The 18,634-nt window shown below is 40.5% G+C and overlaps 1 protein-coding gene across 1 annotated transcript in view; it reads right to left on the bottom strand.

The window, feature by feature from the left end:
• dok6 (docking protein 6) overlaps positions 1–17,233 on the bottom strand; it is a 274,202-nt gene extending 256,969 nt beyond the window's left edge. The window contains exon 1 of the mRNA XM_003219723.4: positions 16,779–17,233. Within this exon, the coding sequence (XP_003219771.1) occupies positions 16,779–16,844 (66 nt within the window). The 5' untranslated portion in view covers positions 16,845–17,233. The remainder of the gene's footprint in view (positions 1–16,778) is intronic.
• Positions 17,234–18,634: the final 1,401 nt, after the last annotated feature.

Raw genomic sequence — 18,634 nt, 5'->3', positions numbered from 1 at the left:
AGGCACATTTTCAGGTTCTGCACCTTTCATGCCTGGTGGAACGAAGGTATTCATAATAATTCTCTGGAGGTCGCATTTAGGAGTAAAATAAAATTAGGAGTAAACAAAATTATATGGGATTGCATCTATTATACTAGCACTCAATCTAGCTCTAGCATTAGTCAAAGACATAAAATCTTTCCATGTTGGCACAAAGGGCAAAACAATTTATTGGATCTGATTGATGTTGTGTTTCCTGTTTCTGTACAAGCAGGTAAGCCTAGAATTTAGAAAGCACTCTACAGAAAGATAACTATTTACAAAGCTGTCTGTCTTTGCAATGACACATACACTAGCAGACTTATGTACAGTGGGCCCTCTGCTTTCATGGTGCAAGATCCCTTTGAAAGTGAAAAACTGGAAATAAAAAAATTACATTTTACCTCAGAGAACACCTATAGAAAACATATTGATCAAATTTATGAACAATAAAATTTGCAACAGATGTGGAAGACAAATTATAATCTGAACTTCTCTATTTTAAAATACATAAATGCTGTTTGTTTCTAACTAAATCCTTGAACAATATCTGCTCTTAGAAGAAAAACCATGCTAACAAAAGCCACCGTTTTGATTAAAACATGTTAGCATAATTAATGTTGACACGTTGAAAGGGACATCCATTTAACGCTGGTTAAATTATTTTTCTGCTCACAGATAATGAAAGAACAGATGTCAGAGCAGTTACTCTGTCATAATGTGACATTGCCAGAATACTTTTCAAAAACTGTATGATGTGAACTCCAAAGGCGCTATGTTACAAGCTTTACTGGGATATAAATATCAAAACAAATACATAAATAAGAAGCTTACTCATAGGTAACCACAGATGTTCACAAAATGGAGAGGGTTTGCATGACTACCAAATTAGGTGGAATAGCTGTCCATGTAATGGTGCTGAATAAATAGTCAATTAATGGCCAAATGCAGGCAGAGGGCTAAAGCATAATGTCAGTGATTTGTAGTGGCACCAGGGCTCACAGGTAAGAAATCAAAGTACTGGTGGGAATTTTTCCTTTTATTTCAAAGAGGTGCTAAATAGTACATACAAGTGGACTAAGACTCAGGGAGTCAAAGGTTTGAATCCCCTCTTGGCCATGGAAATCCATTGGGTGACCATATGCAAGTCACATTCTCTCAGTCTCAGAGAAAAACAAGGGCAACCTCATCTGCATAAATCTTGCAAAGAGCACACTTTAAGATTACCATTCTTCAGAAACAATTTGAAGGCACATAACAGTAACACACATTTCTAGACAGGCTACAGCAAACACTTTACCATTATTGCTCCTCATTCACTGAACATTGTCGTATTTCAGTCTTTTTGATGAAATAAAATTAGAGCAACAATACAAATAAGAATAATTTCACATGAGAGAGGAGGTTCCTTTATTCAATCCATACAACCATTTCTGTGTTGGTTCACCTGCATAAACTAAACATATGCATGGTGAACTGACTACAGTTATGCAAATCAACTGCCTCAAGCTCCATCTGTGCCATGTTGGGAGGAAAAAAATAAGATACAAAACACAGGCAAAGAATGCTTATCACAGCTAATGAAGCAAAACTGTGTACTGCAGGTAATATGTGCAATCTGTTCATTCAGACACTGTATAAGGTGAAAAAATTGGCATGAAGCTGGAAAGTGTTTCCATTACACTACTCCCAAATTACAATCAGTATCCAATGATTAGGCTGGTGAGCAACGTATGGTCCACCATATCTATTTGAGCAGATCAAAGAACCCCTGAAATACCAGGTTTTGGTATTCCAGCAGGAAAAAAGTGCTTCCACACTTTCATAAGGCACTTATGCTGCCAGCAACTTCCACAAAATGTGACTCTCATCTAAACAAGCAACACACATTTCACAGATGCCATATTTGCTTCCAATCAAAAGTAGAAAAAATGACTTTCAGTTACAGTTGTACTATGCCTTAGGTGATAGCAGGTATGCTCAGCAGCTGGGCAAAATTTTACTATTGGAATTACTATGTTGCCCATTCCTACTGTTCAAGAAAAGAAATGCTTTAGCCTAGTACATTTCTAACAGTGAAGTATTTGGTGAAGGGACAAAAACTAACTGAATATTATTCCAATAAGTGTAATTTAGGTAATCTAGATGTCATTTAGAGGTTGATGATAAATCATGATGTCTGGAGAACCCCTCCCAATTGTTTCATATAGGAAAACCAATGAGAAATATACTACCCTCTGCTTAATCCTGGATTGAAACTCCCCATCAGTCCTAATGATCATTTAGAATAAAATTAGAGCCATGTGGAACATCAATGGACAACAAGCTATTCAGCTGGATAACAACACGTTAAAAACAGTGGGTTTGCTCCAGACAATAGGCCTCCTGAAACCAATGGGACAAATCAAGCATGTTTTAAATCTCACTGATCTCAATGGATATCTTCTGAGTATAACCAAGTCTGAATCCAATTCTGCATATTTAGGATTTTGGGAATCTAAATCTTTTTGAAATAAATTTTCATAATAATGTCAAAGTTTGTAATTTAGTATCCCATTTAAAAATCTAAGTAGTAGAAATCAAGCATAACATTTTTGGATCCATATAAACCTATGTTCTGCTGTGCTTCTTAAAAATCTTATGGTTTCATTAGTAGACTGTTGCTGACATGAGAGCTACATCTATGGAGGAAACATTTTTCAGCTAGACAATCTTTCCCATTCACTTCTATGAAAGAATTCATCTATGCTAACATTTAGTTGCATACAAGGATCAATTATTTAGGTTAAAAGTTAACAGAGAGAAAGAGCAACTGTATAAAAAAGGAAATTATCTGCAAATGCTATCATTCAAAAAGTAGTTTTGAGCATTTTAGGGTAGATATATTCCAAAGAAAATTGGATAATTTGTTTAACTAGCTCTTTTTAATTTTTAAATTTTTATACAATATGATTTCCATATCCACGGAGCATTTATCCATAGTTCATTTACCCACATCTGATAAAATATGTCCTCTCTAAGCATTTCCTATGTCCTCCAGGCAATTGTATGGTATGCTTCTACTGGAAGGGGATTGTAGAGTCACACTGGAAGACCTAGTGATACCTAGAGTGGTGTCCTCTGAAGGCATTTCCTAAGTCCTCTTGTTATCAAAAATTGGACTCAAATTATGAATTGTGATACACGGCTTCATTGAGACATACAGTGAGCCTGTTTTGCCTGTAGTAACGCCTCATGGATTGCTTTGGAATGTTGCCCAACACTCCAGGAAATTATCCCTCAATTTCTCATAATCCTTTTACAATGAACTGGGAGACTCAGACGGAGCATACAATGGGCTTGCACCAGAACTCCTGGGTGCTATTCTCTGTTTTTGCCTGATATGATCTGGGAACATTTCTTCTCCTATGCCCCAACCCACTGAGATAGCCATCATCCTAATCACCCATAGTTTATATGGACTAACACCACTGTATCCACCAGAGCCAGGACATTAAGCCCATTATCAATTGCCACACCATATTCTTTTCCGATTCCACCTCTCTTGGGGGGAGGGATCAATAAATGGCTATACACTTCAAAATAATCCAATGAAAGTTTATTTACATTTCCTGCCACCAGGAAGGCCAACCAGTAGTAACATTGGTGGAAATTCTGGACCAACCACAAACTGGATCCTTCCTAGGCAATTTCTGAGCTAATCGAAGGCTAGTGTGGAAATCTTGAATAGCTGTCAAATATAATAATAATTGTCTCTGCATACGCAATTGTGGCATATCAGTTCTTTGGAGTGTTTTCTCCACTAACATTCTCTTGGCCATTGAAAATAAATCTCTAACTTTGCCTCCTATCCATCTGTGTCTCATCTGGCCTTTTGGGAAGCAAGATATGCTGGGCTCCAAACCCACAGTTCTTGCAGAAGATGAAATTACACAACACACCAGCATGAATCTAGTATATGCTTCTTTGGACGTTGTTTGTTCATTAAATTTTACAGTAGCCAACAATTTCACATATCCATGCAAGGTCATGGGATGTTTCCCCTGTTGGGGGGTCATACTGCAATATCTTTTTGCTTAAATAAAGACCTTAAATAAAAAGCTCAACAAATAAACCACAGAAAAACAGTATTTCTCTTATTTTATATCCAAAAGCTAGGATTATCCATAGGTAGGACAGACCTTTGATATATCATAATTAAACATAACTCTGTAAAAATACAGTAATAGAAGGGAAAGACCACACTGCAAGTGGATTGACTCGATCGAGGAAGCCATAGCTCTCAATTGGCAAGATTTGATCAGGATGGTTAATAACAGGATCTCCTGGAGGCTTCTCATTCATGGAGTATCATAAATCAAAGATAACTTTACAGAACATAGCGACAACAAAGAATAGACACAGTGAAATCAACAGGACTTAAATTAGCTACAGCTTAAGTAGTGTTCATTGAATTCAGTGGATTTACTGTAGCTAGATTTATTTAATATTTTCATAAGAAATGGGATTTATACATTAAAACAAAAAGAGAAAGCAACCATATATAGGCTTCTATTGGGTCTAAATTAATTTTTAATTTGTTATACAGAAAATTAGCAATGCATTCCTCTTGCTACTAAAACACCCTAATATCATTCAACTCATTGTCCCTAAGCTGCATTAAATCCAGACAACTTTAAGTTGATTCCTAGCCAAAGTTTACTCAGTAATAAAGTAATATGGAATATAACAAAAACACTGGAAGAATCTCTATAATAGATTGGCCATCTGCCTGAAACAGAGAGGGAAAAGCTATTTTGTTTCTCTCTTTACGTTACAACAAGCATCAATTATTGTAGGGACCATTTAAACTTCCCATCTTATTTACAGACAAGCAAAAGTCCACCTCATTTTTATTGTTTATATTTAGACCAGAGTAAAGTGTGTTACATACTTTGAACATAAGGACTTTGTCTTTTAAAAAGAACGCAATATTCAAATTATATAATATGGAACTGTTAGTGATATGTTACATTGTTACAGGTTGAGTAGCTATTATCCAAAATGCTTTAGACCAGATGTGTTTTAGATTTTGGAATACTTGCATTTGCATATAAATACATAATGAGCCATCTTGGAGGTGGGAACCAAATCTAAAAATGAAATTCATTTATGTTTCATATACAGCCTACACATATACAGCCTGAAGGTAATTTAATACAATATTTTGAGTAATTGTATTCATAAAACAAAGTTTGTGTACAGTGAACCATCAGAAAGCATAGTGTCACTATCACAAACACCTTTGTAGACTGTTTTGGCGTATTTTCAAAGTACACATAAGGTATGCTCAACTTATACCACAAAATGCAGGCCTCCTTCTCTATTTTACTATAGAGTTCTGATTTTTCTGTTTGAAGAAAACAAAATAAAGGTTATGAGTTTTGCTGTTTGTAAGCAGGTCTACCTATTTTATGCCTTGAAAGCAAGTTTTCTATCCTCCAATACTTCAGAAAGGAAACGGCACCTTGCATGTTATATTAAGCACTTATATTACAGGGAGCTGCCTGATGAAATCACTGTTCCATCTAGTTCAGTAATTGTTTGTTCTCTCCATAATATCAGCAGGAATCATCCCTTGTTATACATATGCGCACCCAAGACATTTTGTAGTCTGAAGTGGTATCCAAATGTTCCCTTTCTAGATCTGATAGAACACTTTTGGATAACATTCAAATACAACCCTTCTCCTTTGTCTATTGTCTCAGTAAAAAGGTGTCCCAGTCCCTACTGCAAAATATGTATTTACAGTTCCCATGTGTAGTGATTAAAACATGTACAGTAGAGTCTCACTTATACAACATAAACGGGCTGGCAGAATGTTGGATAAGCGAATATGTTGGATAATAAGGAGGGATTAAGGAGAAGCCTATTAAACATCAAATAAGGTTATGATTTTAAAAATTAAGCACCAAATTAAGCCACAACTTGTTTATTGGTTACAATGAAAACAGGTTTGGCAGCCATGTATGGGTCCTAGATCAAAAATCCGATAGCCCAAGGCTGACTGATGACGCTTCACAATAGTAGGGGTCCCTGGCAGTGAGTCGACCACTTCCGGTCTGGGACACCGGTACTGCCCCACCACTACACCACCAGGACACTCCTGATGAAGTGGGGAGGTATGCAAACCGGATCCAGGGCTCATGCCACGTGACAAGAGAATATGCTAAGAAATAGAACAATAAGTGCACACAACCATACAATATCATGGGGGGATATTATCAGCTCCAGCTCCATGCGGGGACATGAGAGAAGCCTCCCACAAGGATGGTAAAAACATCAAAACATCTGGGCGTCCCCTGGGCAACGTCCTTGCAGACGGCCAGTTCTCTCACTCCAGAAGCAACTCCGGTTGCTCCTGACACGAAAAAATAAATAAATGGGGGGATGGAAAGGACAGCTGAGAGGCGACTGGCCACTAGTGCTGGCCTGCATCTGTGTGCCTCTGCACAGGTGGATCAAAGTAAGGCCAGCACGCAGCTGACCAGAGAAAGCCCTTGACTGGTTGCCTGGCTGAGCGCGCCAAAATCCACAGGGCCCAGGGACTCCTGGGAAGAACAACCTCTGATGAGAGGATGGTGGGTGGGACGCGCCAGTCGTCACAACGTACCTGCCTGGGAAGCTGGGCAGGGCATTAACAGATAATAATATACATAACTAAAAGTTATGTATTAACAGAGCATTCTCTGGTCAGCCAATATTTCCCTAATCCATAGGTTAGGGATGTGGATCAGTGGTTCTCAACCTGTGGTCCTCCAGGTATTTTGGGCTTCAACTCTCAGAAGCCTCAACTAGCTTGGTCAACTATCAGGAATTCTCGGAGCTGAAGTCCAAAACACCTGAAGATAAAATACTGAGAACCACAGATATAAATGACTGAAATTGAGCTGAGAAATCTGCCCTATAATATCACTGTTCCTCAGTTGAAGAAGTGCTCTGTTTTTTTTGTCTTCTCTACACTAGACATGTCTATACCCAGAAAAAGTCATTTTCATTTTTATTTAATTGTGTTTTGGTTTCCAAAATGTATTTTGTTGTCTATTGCTCTTTTATTGGGTTTTGGGTATCAACTGTGCTTGATGAATCCATCATTCTTCTCTGGTTGATTTCCTAGCCAAAATGTACTTCAAAGTAAATGAAATCACTCACTCTGCTGAAATCTGCTTGAGGCAAAACCCAGGATGAACAAACCTAGGAGATTTCTCAGACAATGATTGCAAAGGTATCTTGTTCTACTTTGCTAGGACTGCACCTGTTGAAACAGAGCCTGGATGGTCATCCTTCTTTTAAGTACACAGTTTTGTTGAACTGTAGAAAGAAAACCCTGTGTATCACATTTCTCCAAGACATGTTTGCTTTCTGTAGCTGCAGAGAGTTTTTCCCTTTCTTCTAGCTTCATCTTTAGGGCATAGCTAACAATATCTCAAAAAAGACATCTTCCAAAACCTTATTTTGTCTATACATCCGTACAAATTCGAAGAGAGATCTTTTTTTCTATTCCACAAAAAAAGAGATACTACCATGCCACAATAAAGTAATATTGAGCACAGCCTGAAATTTCATCTCTAAAACCAGCATTAAACTTAAAGCACAAAAGTGCCAAAATCCCTGCTCCCCAATAATGGCTTTCCCTCTTCCATCTTTCTGCTGAACTAATTAAGCAAGTGTCATCTTGGCCTTGCCTCAAGTTCACCTGCAGCCATAATAATTCTAGTCTTCTTCAGCCTTCAGAGATTTAGTGATTGCTTCCCAAGTCATTGTCTGACAGTGAAATTCGGTTTAGCACATTATTTTAGGAGTAGTTACAATCCAGCCAAATACCAACAGGAATGGTGCTGATAAAAGCTAGATAAATGCAGCTTTTAAAAAAAAAAACTCCCTCATATCAGGTGTACAGGGATGGTCTGGAACTGGAATTCCAACCACCCCAAAGCACTCTCAGAATTAACAGCACTGTCAAGATAGGAAAATGTTTCAAAGGTCAGTTATGATTATTTTTCCTCTAGCCTTGAACATCCTTCCTTCAGAGAGAAGCACAGCATCCAGGGCAAAGATAACATATATTAGCAGTGCGATAAGCTTCCAACCACTTGTAGAATTTTACATTTCACATGGCCTCTCTTATCTTACTGAGAAGGGGAGCACATTTGTATAAATATATAAAATATTGTCCCTTGAGATAACAGCATCATTTAAGCATGCAGTTTGCTGTCTGTGTCCTCTTCATGCCTAGCAGGGAAATATTAAGAATTGTTATTTAACCCAAAAACAAAACAAAAAATGCTCCTTTGCTGAGAATTATTACTGGAACTGGGATGGAGATTCACACTTGCTACATGATGTTAAATCAGAATTCACAAATTGCAGAATTACTGATAAACATTGTATTTGCAACACATGCATTTCCGTTGTACAAACTCCATGCTGAAAACGGGAATGTAAGTTCACCATGAGATCCAGAAGTCAGGAGAAACTTATTCCATGCTGTGGATATGAATGAACATCAGTGATGTGGAACACATCTGGCAGAAGGCTATCTAATCCTATTACTTTATCAGGGCAAGTCAAAATGCTCATCGGTTTTTCACAGATGCATATAAAACATTTAGGCTACAAGCAGACCACTGTAGATAGCAACTGCTCACTAGTGGAGGCATAATTTAGTCACATGCACCAATGCCTTAAATACAAATTCTGTATTTCTGGCTAGCTCTTGGCTTTTACGAACAGGTTATTATGAAATAGAATATACTTACTCTTGTCATTCTAAAAAGGGAGAGGTTACTGGCTTGTGTTGATGACATTACATTCATTATAATGAAATATTTGAAACTAACCACAACACATGGTATTACAATATGCAGCCTTATTGCTATTATTCTTGTTATAAAATAGATGAAAAGCTGGCTTTATGCCTTAATGAGAATTCCCCCTTTCACTTCTAGAAATTGTATCTCTACTGACAGTACAAAACAATTAGATGTGAATCATACAACTAGTCAAGTCACCAAGTCAGGGAAAGGAAAGAAGAAAGGAAAGGGGGAATGACACACTAGAATTAAAACCCAAGAAAGATAAAATCCTGACATCTTGTCCCTAATTGAGAGATCAAAGGAAATGAGCTGAAAATCCATAGTCATATGATGATTATGCTAATGATGGTGATGGAAAGAAAAGAAAGAATAACAACAAACATCAGTGGAGTCACACTGAGAAATCAAAAATTAAAAGACAAGAAAAGAACAGGATATATCAGTTTATCTAACTTTTACTCCAGTGAGATTTTTGTTTCTAGGGCAGTTGTTCCAGAAAAGTATATTCCTGTTTTCTAAAAAAAAAAAAAATGCCTGCAAAACCTCTAGATGTTTTGGATTTTAGCTCCCAGAATTCTTGACCATTGGACAAGCTGTCTAGGAATTCTGGGAGTTGGAGTCCCAAATACCTGGAGGGCCACAGGTTGTTCTGGCCTGTTTGAAAATCATTTTGATCACATGTGTGTTGTATCTGAGAGCTGGAACTCCTCTGACCTTAAACACCACCACACCAATTGAGCATTAACAGCAAGCAGTTTATTGAAGAATATATGAAAGCCAAGCAATAAAAATTATATAAACAGTATAGTCCAAAAAGGTATCTTCAAAAGGTGACCATTAGTCCATGAATTTCAAGGCACGAAGATAAACACAAGGAACAAGGTTGCAAAATCCACAAGAACAAGGCAGCATAAAATCCCAATACTCAGAACAGGAACTTGGCAATACTAGAACCATGAAACTAGAAATCCACTTGGATTCACAGAACAGGAATTTGGCAAGACTGGAACCATGAAACTAGAAATCCACTTGGATTCACAGAACAGGAATTTGGCAAGACTGGAACCATGAAACTAGAAATCCACTTAGAAGCAAGACTGACATGAAAAATCAACATTGACCACACTGAAGTAAAAATCTTTCTCTTGTCTCTTATAAAGCCTTTCCTGTCTCATGCAATGAAAAGAACACATTCTGTTTCACTTTTCCACCAGATAAAGATATACTTTCCCTTTCTTCCCCGAAACAGGCTGAACTTCGACAGACCTGGGAACTCTCCCTTTGTTTACAAAAGTCTTGTTGTCTATCTTCAAACTCATTAAATTATGCACCTGAGAAATCATCCTCAGAAGACTGATTCTCAGAAAAAGCCTGCTGAGGGCCTCTCTCAGGAATTTGGCCTTGAACATCCTCACTTTGTTCAAGAGAAACCTCAGGCTCAAAGCCAGGCCTGTCAAGAAAACCAACATCCCCATTGCCATCAGACCCAAGTCCAGAAACCCCAGCATCCCCACTGACATCAGACACTATCAGAGGCTGAACTACAACAACGTAGGAGGTTCAAAAAGTCTATATAACCTGTGCCATACCAATCATTGCAAATAGAATTGATAACTTACCCAAGCAATGTACAAAACTGACAGTAAATATCCCAATGTTTTGTGCCACAACTGCAGTACATAGCCACGTGGAAAACAAAATTTTATTTTCCATATAAACACTATAGACACTGGATTCGATCCAGACACAATAGTCATATTTATGTTTCACAAAATTTCAATGAGCCTGATGCTAAACACAGTGAAGTTTTCTCACTAACTTAAATGGGTCTAAACGTGGCCAAATTAATATGAACACATTCCATTTGTGTATAGTAGAGCAAAAAAGAAGTACAGATTGGGCATCCTTTACCCAGAAATCTGAAATATTCCAAAATCCAAAATTGTCCACATGGGTGGCTAAGATAGTGACAACTTTTCTTTCTGATTGATCAATGTAAAATGTGGTGTATAAAATTACTTTTAGGCTATATACATAAGATATGTAGAGCATACATGATTTTTTTATTTGAATTTGAGTCCTCACTCCAAGATATCTCATTATGTATATGAAAATATTCCAACCCCCCCTCTCCCCAAAATCTAAAATACCTATGATTCTAACCTGTGCTAGAAACACTGCATGATAGCTTATTTGTATGCTGTTCCCAAATTTTAAAAAGGAGCAACGTAATTTGACACTAAACCTAGGCCACCCATCTAGGCATAAGAGTTACATCACAAATTAAGTTTACTGAGAGAAGTAAGAAGCTTAATAAGAGACAAGGTCTAGACAAGAGTTAGACATCAATCTTAAGCATAAAGAATTATCATTGAATATCAAAGTCAAGATTGCCCATGGCATTCTATTCCTGATTTCTGTTTGACCGTGAAAGCTAGACAGTGAAGCAAGCTGATAGGAAGAGAATCAACTCATTTGAAATGTAATGCTGGAGGAAAATCGTGAAATGCCAAAAAGACAAATAAATGGGTCAAAGAGCAAATCTCGCTTGACTTTTGCTAGAAGCCAAGATGACTACACTGAGACTGCTGTACATTGCACATATTATAAGAAGTCATGCCTTACTAGAAAAGGCAATAATGCTCAGTAAGGAAGAAGGCAGTAGGAAAAGAGAAAGTCCACATTACAGGTGGATATACTCCCTAAAGGAAGCCGTGGCCCTGGATTTACAACACATGAGCAGAGCTATTCATAACAGGTTGACTTGGAGGTGTCTTGTTCACAGGGCTGTCATCAAAACAAATACAATGATGATGATGATGATGATGGCCCACATGATGGTAATTAACAACAACAATAGGATTTTTTTCGTGTCAGGAGCAACTTGAGAAACTGCAAGTCACTTCTAGTGTGAGAGAACTGGCTGTCTGCAAGGACGTTGGCCAGGGGGACGCTGGATGTTTTTTGATGTTTTATCATCCTGTGGGAGGCTTCTCTCATGTCTGCGCATGGGAAGCTAGAGCTGAAAGACAAGAGCTCACCCCGCTCTCTAAATTCAAACCATGGACCTTTTGATCAGCAATTCAGCCGGCACAAGGGTTTAACCCATTGCACCACTGGGGGCTCCGAAACAACAATGGGAGTAATAACACAACAGAGCCATGGAGACACTGGCCAAACAATTATCATTTTGCCTTATTGTATCAAATCCCTGAATTACAGGATTCCAACCTCAAGTTCTTCATTCCACGACCTCCACCTTCATTTGCAACATACAGAGCTCTGAATTTATACTCCTGGAAGATAACTGAAGAAAGTAATTGTCTGTACCTGTAGTGAAAAGTGTGATAAGAGAGCAGCTTCTGAGATAAAACAGGGTATGAAGAACATGAAATGTAGCAGAGAACTGGCAATTTCCATCATCCTTTCAATTCAACATAAAGATTTATGTAGATTGCTATGTATATTCTAACCTAATTCAGAGCTCATATGAACCTGTGTGAGTTATCAGTGTCGTCTGAACTTGAACATAATAATTCTGTACTACTCAATTCAACTGATTTTTTCAAAAGCTTTTTTATGATGAATGATATATACAATTTCCCTGAAAATAAGGGGCCTTATATTAATATTTGTTCCAAAGGATTCATTAGGGCCTACATATAGCTGCCTGGAGACTGTTTAAATTGACTTTTCTATGAACTATAACTAGAGCTTATTTGAAGTAGGGCTTATATTTTGAGCATCCTCAAAAATCCTGAAAAATCATGCTAGGGCTTATTTTCAGAGTAGGTCTTATTTTCGGGAAAAAGGGTATGTGTGTGCGTATATCTGTGAGTGTATATGTGTATGTTTATGTATATCCCTATTGACAGTTCTTAAGACGGTTTTCAATAGAGTGTAAAACTTAGTTAACAACTTGATGACTGTCAACGCAGAGAACAAACATTTCTATATCTAGCACAGGAATCTGAATGCCAAGTAAACCTTTTTCTTTTTATATTTACTACAATACCTTACAACCAATGTGTGATTTCATTTCAGATTTAAAAGTTAATCTTTTTGCACAAGATCATCTTTCACCATCAAACACTATCCATGAAAAGCAACACATATAACTTAGTGAACAGGAAATAGGATTTTTAAAAAGGTTCATTTATCAAAGTAGACTATCCCCTTTCCTATCAGAGACAATAGCTGGGATGAGGAGTGTAAGTTGGTGGTAGAAGAATTTAAGTTCCCATGAGAAACATTCCTTCCACTAGCAAAGAACGAACACAGATCAAGTAACATCATGTTGCTTTCCCCCATGAACCCAAAGTGGCTCCTAAACAAAGAGAACAAAGCAAAACAAAAAGACGGTTATTTTGCATGTTAACGATAGTAACCATTAATTTTTTTGTTGAAAAGGTACATTTTCACACGAAAATGCAAAGCAAGTATTGTTTCAGGTATCACAAACCTTCCTTGATTTTTAGTAGTGTTCTCCTTCCAGTATGGGCTGACAATGTGCTCATTGTGTTATTCAGGACTGGTTCTATCATTACAGGGTATATCAAATCTCAGACAGTTGTTGTTTGGCCGTAAATCTGATTAACCCTTAATTCCGAGGTTCATTAGCACAGTTTCATTTCTAACACTGGCTTCCAGCATGGCTGATCGCCTCTATGACCCCTTTTCTGTACACATTCCTAACAAACAGACTGTTCTAGAGCAAAACCAGGCAAAATTAATTATGGTCAACACATGTCAATTCATATATGAAAGCCTCTGTTGACATGCAACAGTTTCGAGGCATAAAGAAGTATCAAAAGATAGGAGACTCCTCTTTCACTGGGTTGCTGTGAGTTTTCCAGGCCGTAAGGCCATGTTCTAGAAGCATTCCCTCCTGATGTTTCACCCACATCTATGTCAGGCATCCACAGAGGTTGTGAGGTTTGATGGAAAACTATTCAAGTGGGGTTTATATATCTGTGGAAGGTCCAGGGTGGGAGAAAGAACTCTTGCCTGCTTGAGGCACCTGTGAATGGTGAAAACACGACTCAAGGAACATGAAAAGCACTGCAAACTAATCCAACCAGAGAGGTCAGCCACAGTACAGTACTTCTTGAACCAATCTGGGCATAGCATATTATTTCAGAACAGAGAAATGCTGGACCACTCTAACAACCACTATGTCAGACCACACAGAGAAGCCATTGGAATCCACAAGCAGGTGGACAATTTCAATAGAAAGGAGAAAACCATGAAAATAAACAAAATCTGGCTACCAGTATTTAAAAATACTCTAAAACCAGGACAATAAACAAAGAACACCACTCAGAAAACAGAGGATTTCCATACATGAAAAAATCAGGGCCAACTAACACTTCCCAACAAAGGATTCCCTCAGGCATGAAGATGCCAGGCTTTGAAGCTGCAAGGCCATTCAATGCTAATCAAGGTGGCCAATTGCACAATTCACATTTGCCTCAAGCAGACACCCTGGACCTTCCACAGATATATAAACCCCACTTGCATAGTTTTCCAACAGACCACACAACCTCTGAGGATGCCTGCCATAGATATGAGCGAAACGTCAGGAAAGAATGCTTCTGGAACATGGCCATACAACCCGGAAAACTCTCAGCAACCCAGTAATTCCAGCCATGAAAGCCTTTGACAACACATCCTTTTTCATTGTTTATCCCAATCCCTTTCCAAATGCTTCAAACCTTGTGTTGAAATCAATAAAGCTGTCAGCCTTTGGTGCTGCAGATACTTTGGACTTGACTCCCAGAAGCCCTGGCCTACTGACCAAGGGTCAGGAATACTAGGAGCTGAGTGAAAACAAACAAACACACAAACAAACAAGAGTACAATTGCAATCTCACCTCTGTAAACTGATCTTTAGACACTCAGGGAGCAGTATCAGTACTCAACCTGCCAACTTTTCAAAGTACTAGCCTAACATCAACCTGCATTGTTCCCATCAGGGAGACTTATCCTGAAGACATGGGACCCAAACACCTTTCTCCTGCTTCCCTTCCAACATTCTCACAGCTCCACCCAATACTTTCAAATATTTCCCTTTTACACATTGCTTTCCTTTCTCCAGAATCAGCAAGTGCTTCTGTTCTGGCGATAACATGTTATGATATGAGAGAGATAAGGTTTGTTAAAACAAACATCAGGGTGGGAGACTCAGAGGCTTCCCCACAGAGTTGACACAGAGCCCGGACCTTTTGACAGCTGGCTTAGGGGGGGGGGAGCAGAAGAGGGTTTGGAAAAAGAACTGAAAGGGAAGGCACTCCAAAAGAAAACTGAGTGTCTGCAATGGAAAGTGGGCAGATCCACACTCAACTCAATCGTGGGCAGATCTCTTTAGGACAGTGGTTCTCAACCTTCGTAATGCCGTGACCCCTTAATACAGTTCCTCATGTTGTGGTGACCCCTAACCATCAAATTATTTTCGTTGCTACTTCCCAACTGTAATTTTGCTACTGTTATGAATTGTAATGTAAATATCTAATATGCAGGGTGCATTTTCATTCACTGGACTAAATTTGGCACAAACACTTAATACGGCCAAATTTGAATACTGGTGGGTTTGGGGGGTGAGTTGATTTTGTTGTAGCTGGTGGGATGTATAGTTAACCTACAATTAAAGAGCATTCTGAACTCCGCCAATGATGGAATTGAACAAAACTTGGTGCACAGAACTCCCATGACCATCAGAAAATACTGGAAGGGTTTGGTGGGCATTGACCTTGAATTTGGGAGTTGTAGCTTACCTACATCCAGAGAGCACCGTGGACTCAAACAATGATGGATCTGGACCAAACTTGGGATGAATACTCAATATGCCTAAATGTGAACAGTGGTGGAGTTTGGCAAAAATCGACTTTAACATTTGGGAGTTGTGGTTGCTGGGATTTATAGTTTACCAACAATCAAAGAGCATTCTGAACTCCACCAATGATGGAATTGAACCAAACTTGGTGCACATAACTCCCACGACCATCAGAAAATACTGGAAGGGTTTGGTGGGCATTGACCCTGAGTTTTGGAGTTGTGGTTCACCTACATTCAGAGAGCACTGTGGACTCAAATAGTGATGAATCTGTACCAAACATGGCATGAATACTCAATATGGCCAAATGTGAACACTGGTGGAGTTTGGGGAAAACAGACCTTGACATTTGGGAGTTGTAGTTCCTGGGATTTACAGTTCAGGTACAATCAAAGAGCCCCTTGAACCCCACCAACGTTAGAACCGGGGTCCCTTCCACACAGAGGAATAAAATCCCACATTATCTGCTTTGATCTGGGATATGTGGCAGTGTGGACTCAGCAGATATTTGTGGGGTTTTCTGCCTTGATATTCTGGGTTATAGGGCTTATAGTGTGGGAGGGCCCTGGGTCAGACTTCCAACACAGAACTTCCCATGACTAACAGAACATAGTGGAGTTTTAGGAGGAACTTCTCCCTTTAGTAAGAGCATTCAAGGAGCGCAGTCTAAAATATCAGAGCCCCAAAGCCAACTGTGCTGTTGAGGGGGGTGTTTCTGAAGCAGAGTCGGAAACCAGGATGGAGCCAGGCTTGATATTGGGAAAGAGCCACAGGCTTCCTCGGGAGGCAAGTCCCGCTGAAATGCATGGTATTGGAGAAGGGGAAAGGACTGGCTGGCTTGGGAGGCTGGCGGGCGGGCGAGGCAGCCTTTCTCCCGTCCCTTGGGCGAGGAAAGCCTGGGGAGAACCAAGCGACTCTCTCTCTCTCCCAGCAGCGAGACCCCCTCCGACGCCCCCCAGGCAGCGACAGACAGACCGCGAAGGTGAGCAGACAGAACAAAGCGCGCCTCGCTGTTGCCTCCCCTCCTTCCCTTTCAGCCCCGTTCAGTCATTCACCCATCCACACACACTCACCCCCAGCTTCCTGCTGCGGATTTTCACGTAGCCCTGCTTGACGATGTCGTTAAAGTTGGAAGCCATGGCCAGGGCGCCGCTCCCTCCTCGCAATCCTCCTCCTCCAGCTGCGGAGTGCCGCCGGCTCCCCAGGCGCCTCGGGCATCCAGGCAGCGGGGGTGGCAGCAGCGGGGGCGGGTCCTGGAGCGTGTGCCTGGCCCCACGCCGCCCCTCTCCGCCACGCCGAGACCCCCGGACAGAGGAGCCCAGGCACGGAAGGAGGAGCGGGCAGCGCGCCTGGCTGATGTTGCTGCCTGGAGCAGAAGGCGAGCCTCCGCTGCTGCTGTTGCCTTGCTCTCCCTTCCCAGCTCTTCCACGGCTCCTCTGGGCTTTTACCCTCCCTCCGATACCCGTATTGCTGCTTCTCTGTCGGCAGCACCTCCAGCCGCGCCACCTCCTCCTCCTCCTCCTCCTCCCAACGCGAAGGGGAGGGCTTCCCGCTCGCCCGCCTGCCTTCTTGCCTGACTCCCCGCCTTCTCTGCCTCCTCCTCCTCGCACCTCACCTCACTGGCTGCCTCTGGAAATGTCACCCCCTATTATTTCCCTTCCCAAAGTCCTCGCTGGTCGCTTTCCCCATCCTGAGTCTTCTGGCCCCTCGCTCACTAAGGCATTGCTCCATTGAGAGAGAGAGAGAGAGAGAGAGACTGGGCTGCTGTGACTTTTCCACGCTGTGTGGCCATCTTCCAGAAGCAGTCTCTCCTGACTTTTCCCTCACATCTATGGCAGGCATCCTCAGAGGTTGTGAGGTCTGTTGGAAACTATGCAAGGGAGGTTTATATATCTGTGGAAGGTCCAGAGTGGGAGAAAGAACTCTTGTCTGTTGGAAGCAAGTGTGATTGTTGCCATCCCCCACCTGGATATTCCACAGAGATATAAACCTCGCCTACAGTAGAGTCTCACTTATCCAACCTTCGCTTATCTAACGTTCTGGATTATCCAGTGCAGTCTGTCTTTTAGTAGTCAATGTTTTTGTGGTCAATGTTTTCAATAAATTGCAATGTTTCGGTGCTAAATTCATAGATACAGCAATTACTACATAATTGGTCAGGCCACACCTGGAATACTGTGCCCAATTCTGGGCACCACAGTTGAAGGGAAATGTTGACAAGCTGGAAAACATCCAGAGGAGGGCGCCTAAAATGATCAAGGGTCTGGAGAACAAACCCTATGAGGAGCAGCTTAAAGAGCTGGGTATGTTTAGCCTGCAGAAGAGAAGGCTGAGAGGAGACATGATAGCCATGTACAAATACGTGAGGGGAAGTCATAGGGAGGAGGGAGCAAGCTTGTTTTCTGCTGCCGTGCAGACTAGGACTGCAGGGCAGCAAACTACAGGAAAGGAGATTCCACCTGAACATCAGGAAGAACTTCCTGACTGTGAGAGCTGTTCAGCAGTGGAACTCTCTGCCCAGGACTGTGGTGGAGGCTCCTTCTTTGGGGGCTTTTAAGCAGAGGCTGGATGGCCATTTGTCGGGGGTGCTTTGAATGAGATTTTCCTGCTTCTTGCAGGGGGTTGGACTGGATGGCCCATGAGGTCTCTTTCAACTCTATGATTCTATGATTACCGTGTATCAAACTGCTTTTTCTGTCAATTTGTTGTAAAACATGATATTTTGGTTCTTAATTTGTAAAATCATAATGTAATTTGATGTCTAATAGTGTCAGTATCATCAACATCATTCCCTGCTGTAGGAAAAACTCCCTGTTCCTCATCTTCTACAACAGGGACATTTTGAACCTGATTTTGAATCTGAATCCCATAATCCCCATCAGAGTCATTCTGAGGTTCCAGCTGAGTCACAACAAATAGGCTTTTCCTT

Source organism: Anolis carolinensis, chromosome 4 (genome assembly GCF_035594765.1).
Source record: "Anolis carolinensis isolate JA03-04 chromosome 4, rAnoCar3.1.pri, whole genome shotgun sequence".
Lineage (NCBI taxonomy): Eukaryota > Metazoa > Chordata > Lepidosauria > Squamata > Dactyloidae > Anolis > Anolis carolinensis.
Note: the sequence above shows the minus strand (reverse complement) of the source record. Positions and strands in the feature narration are given on the sequence as shown.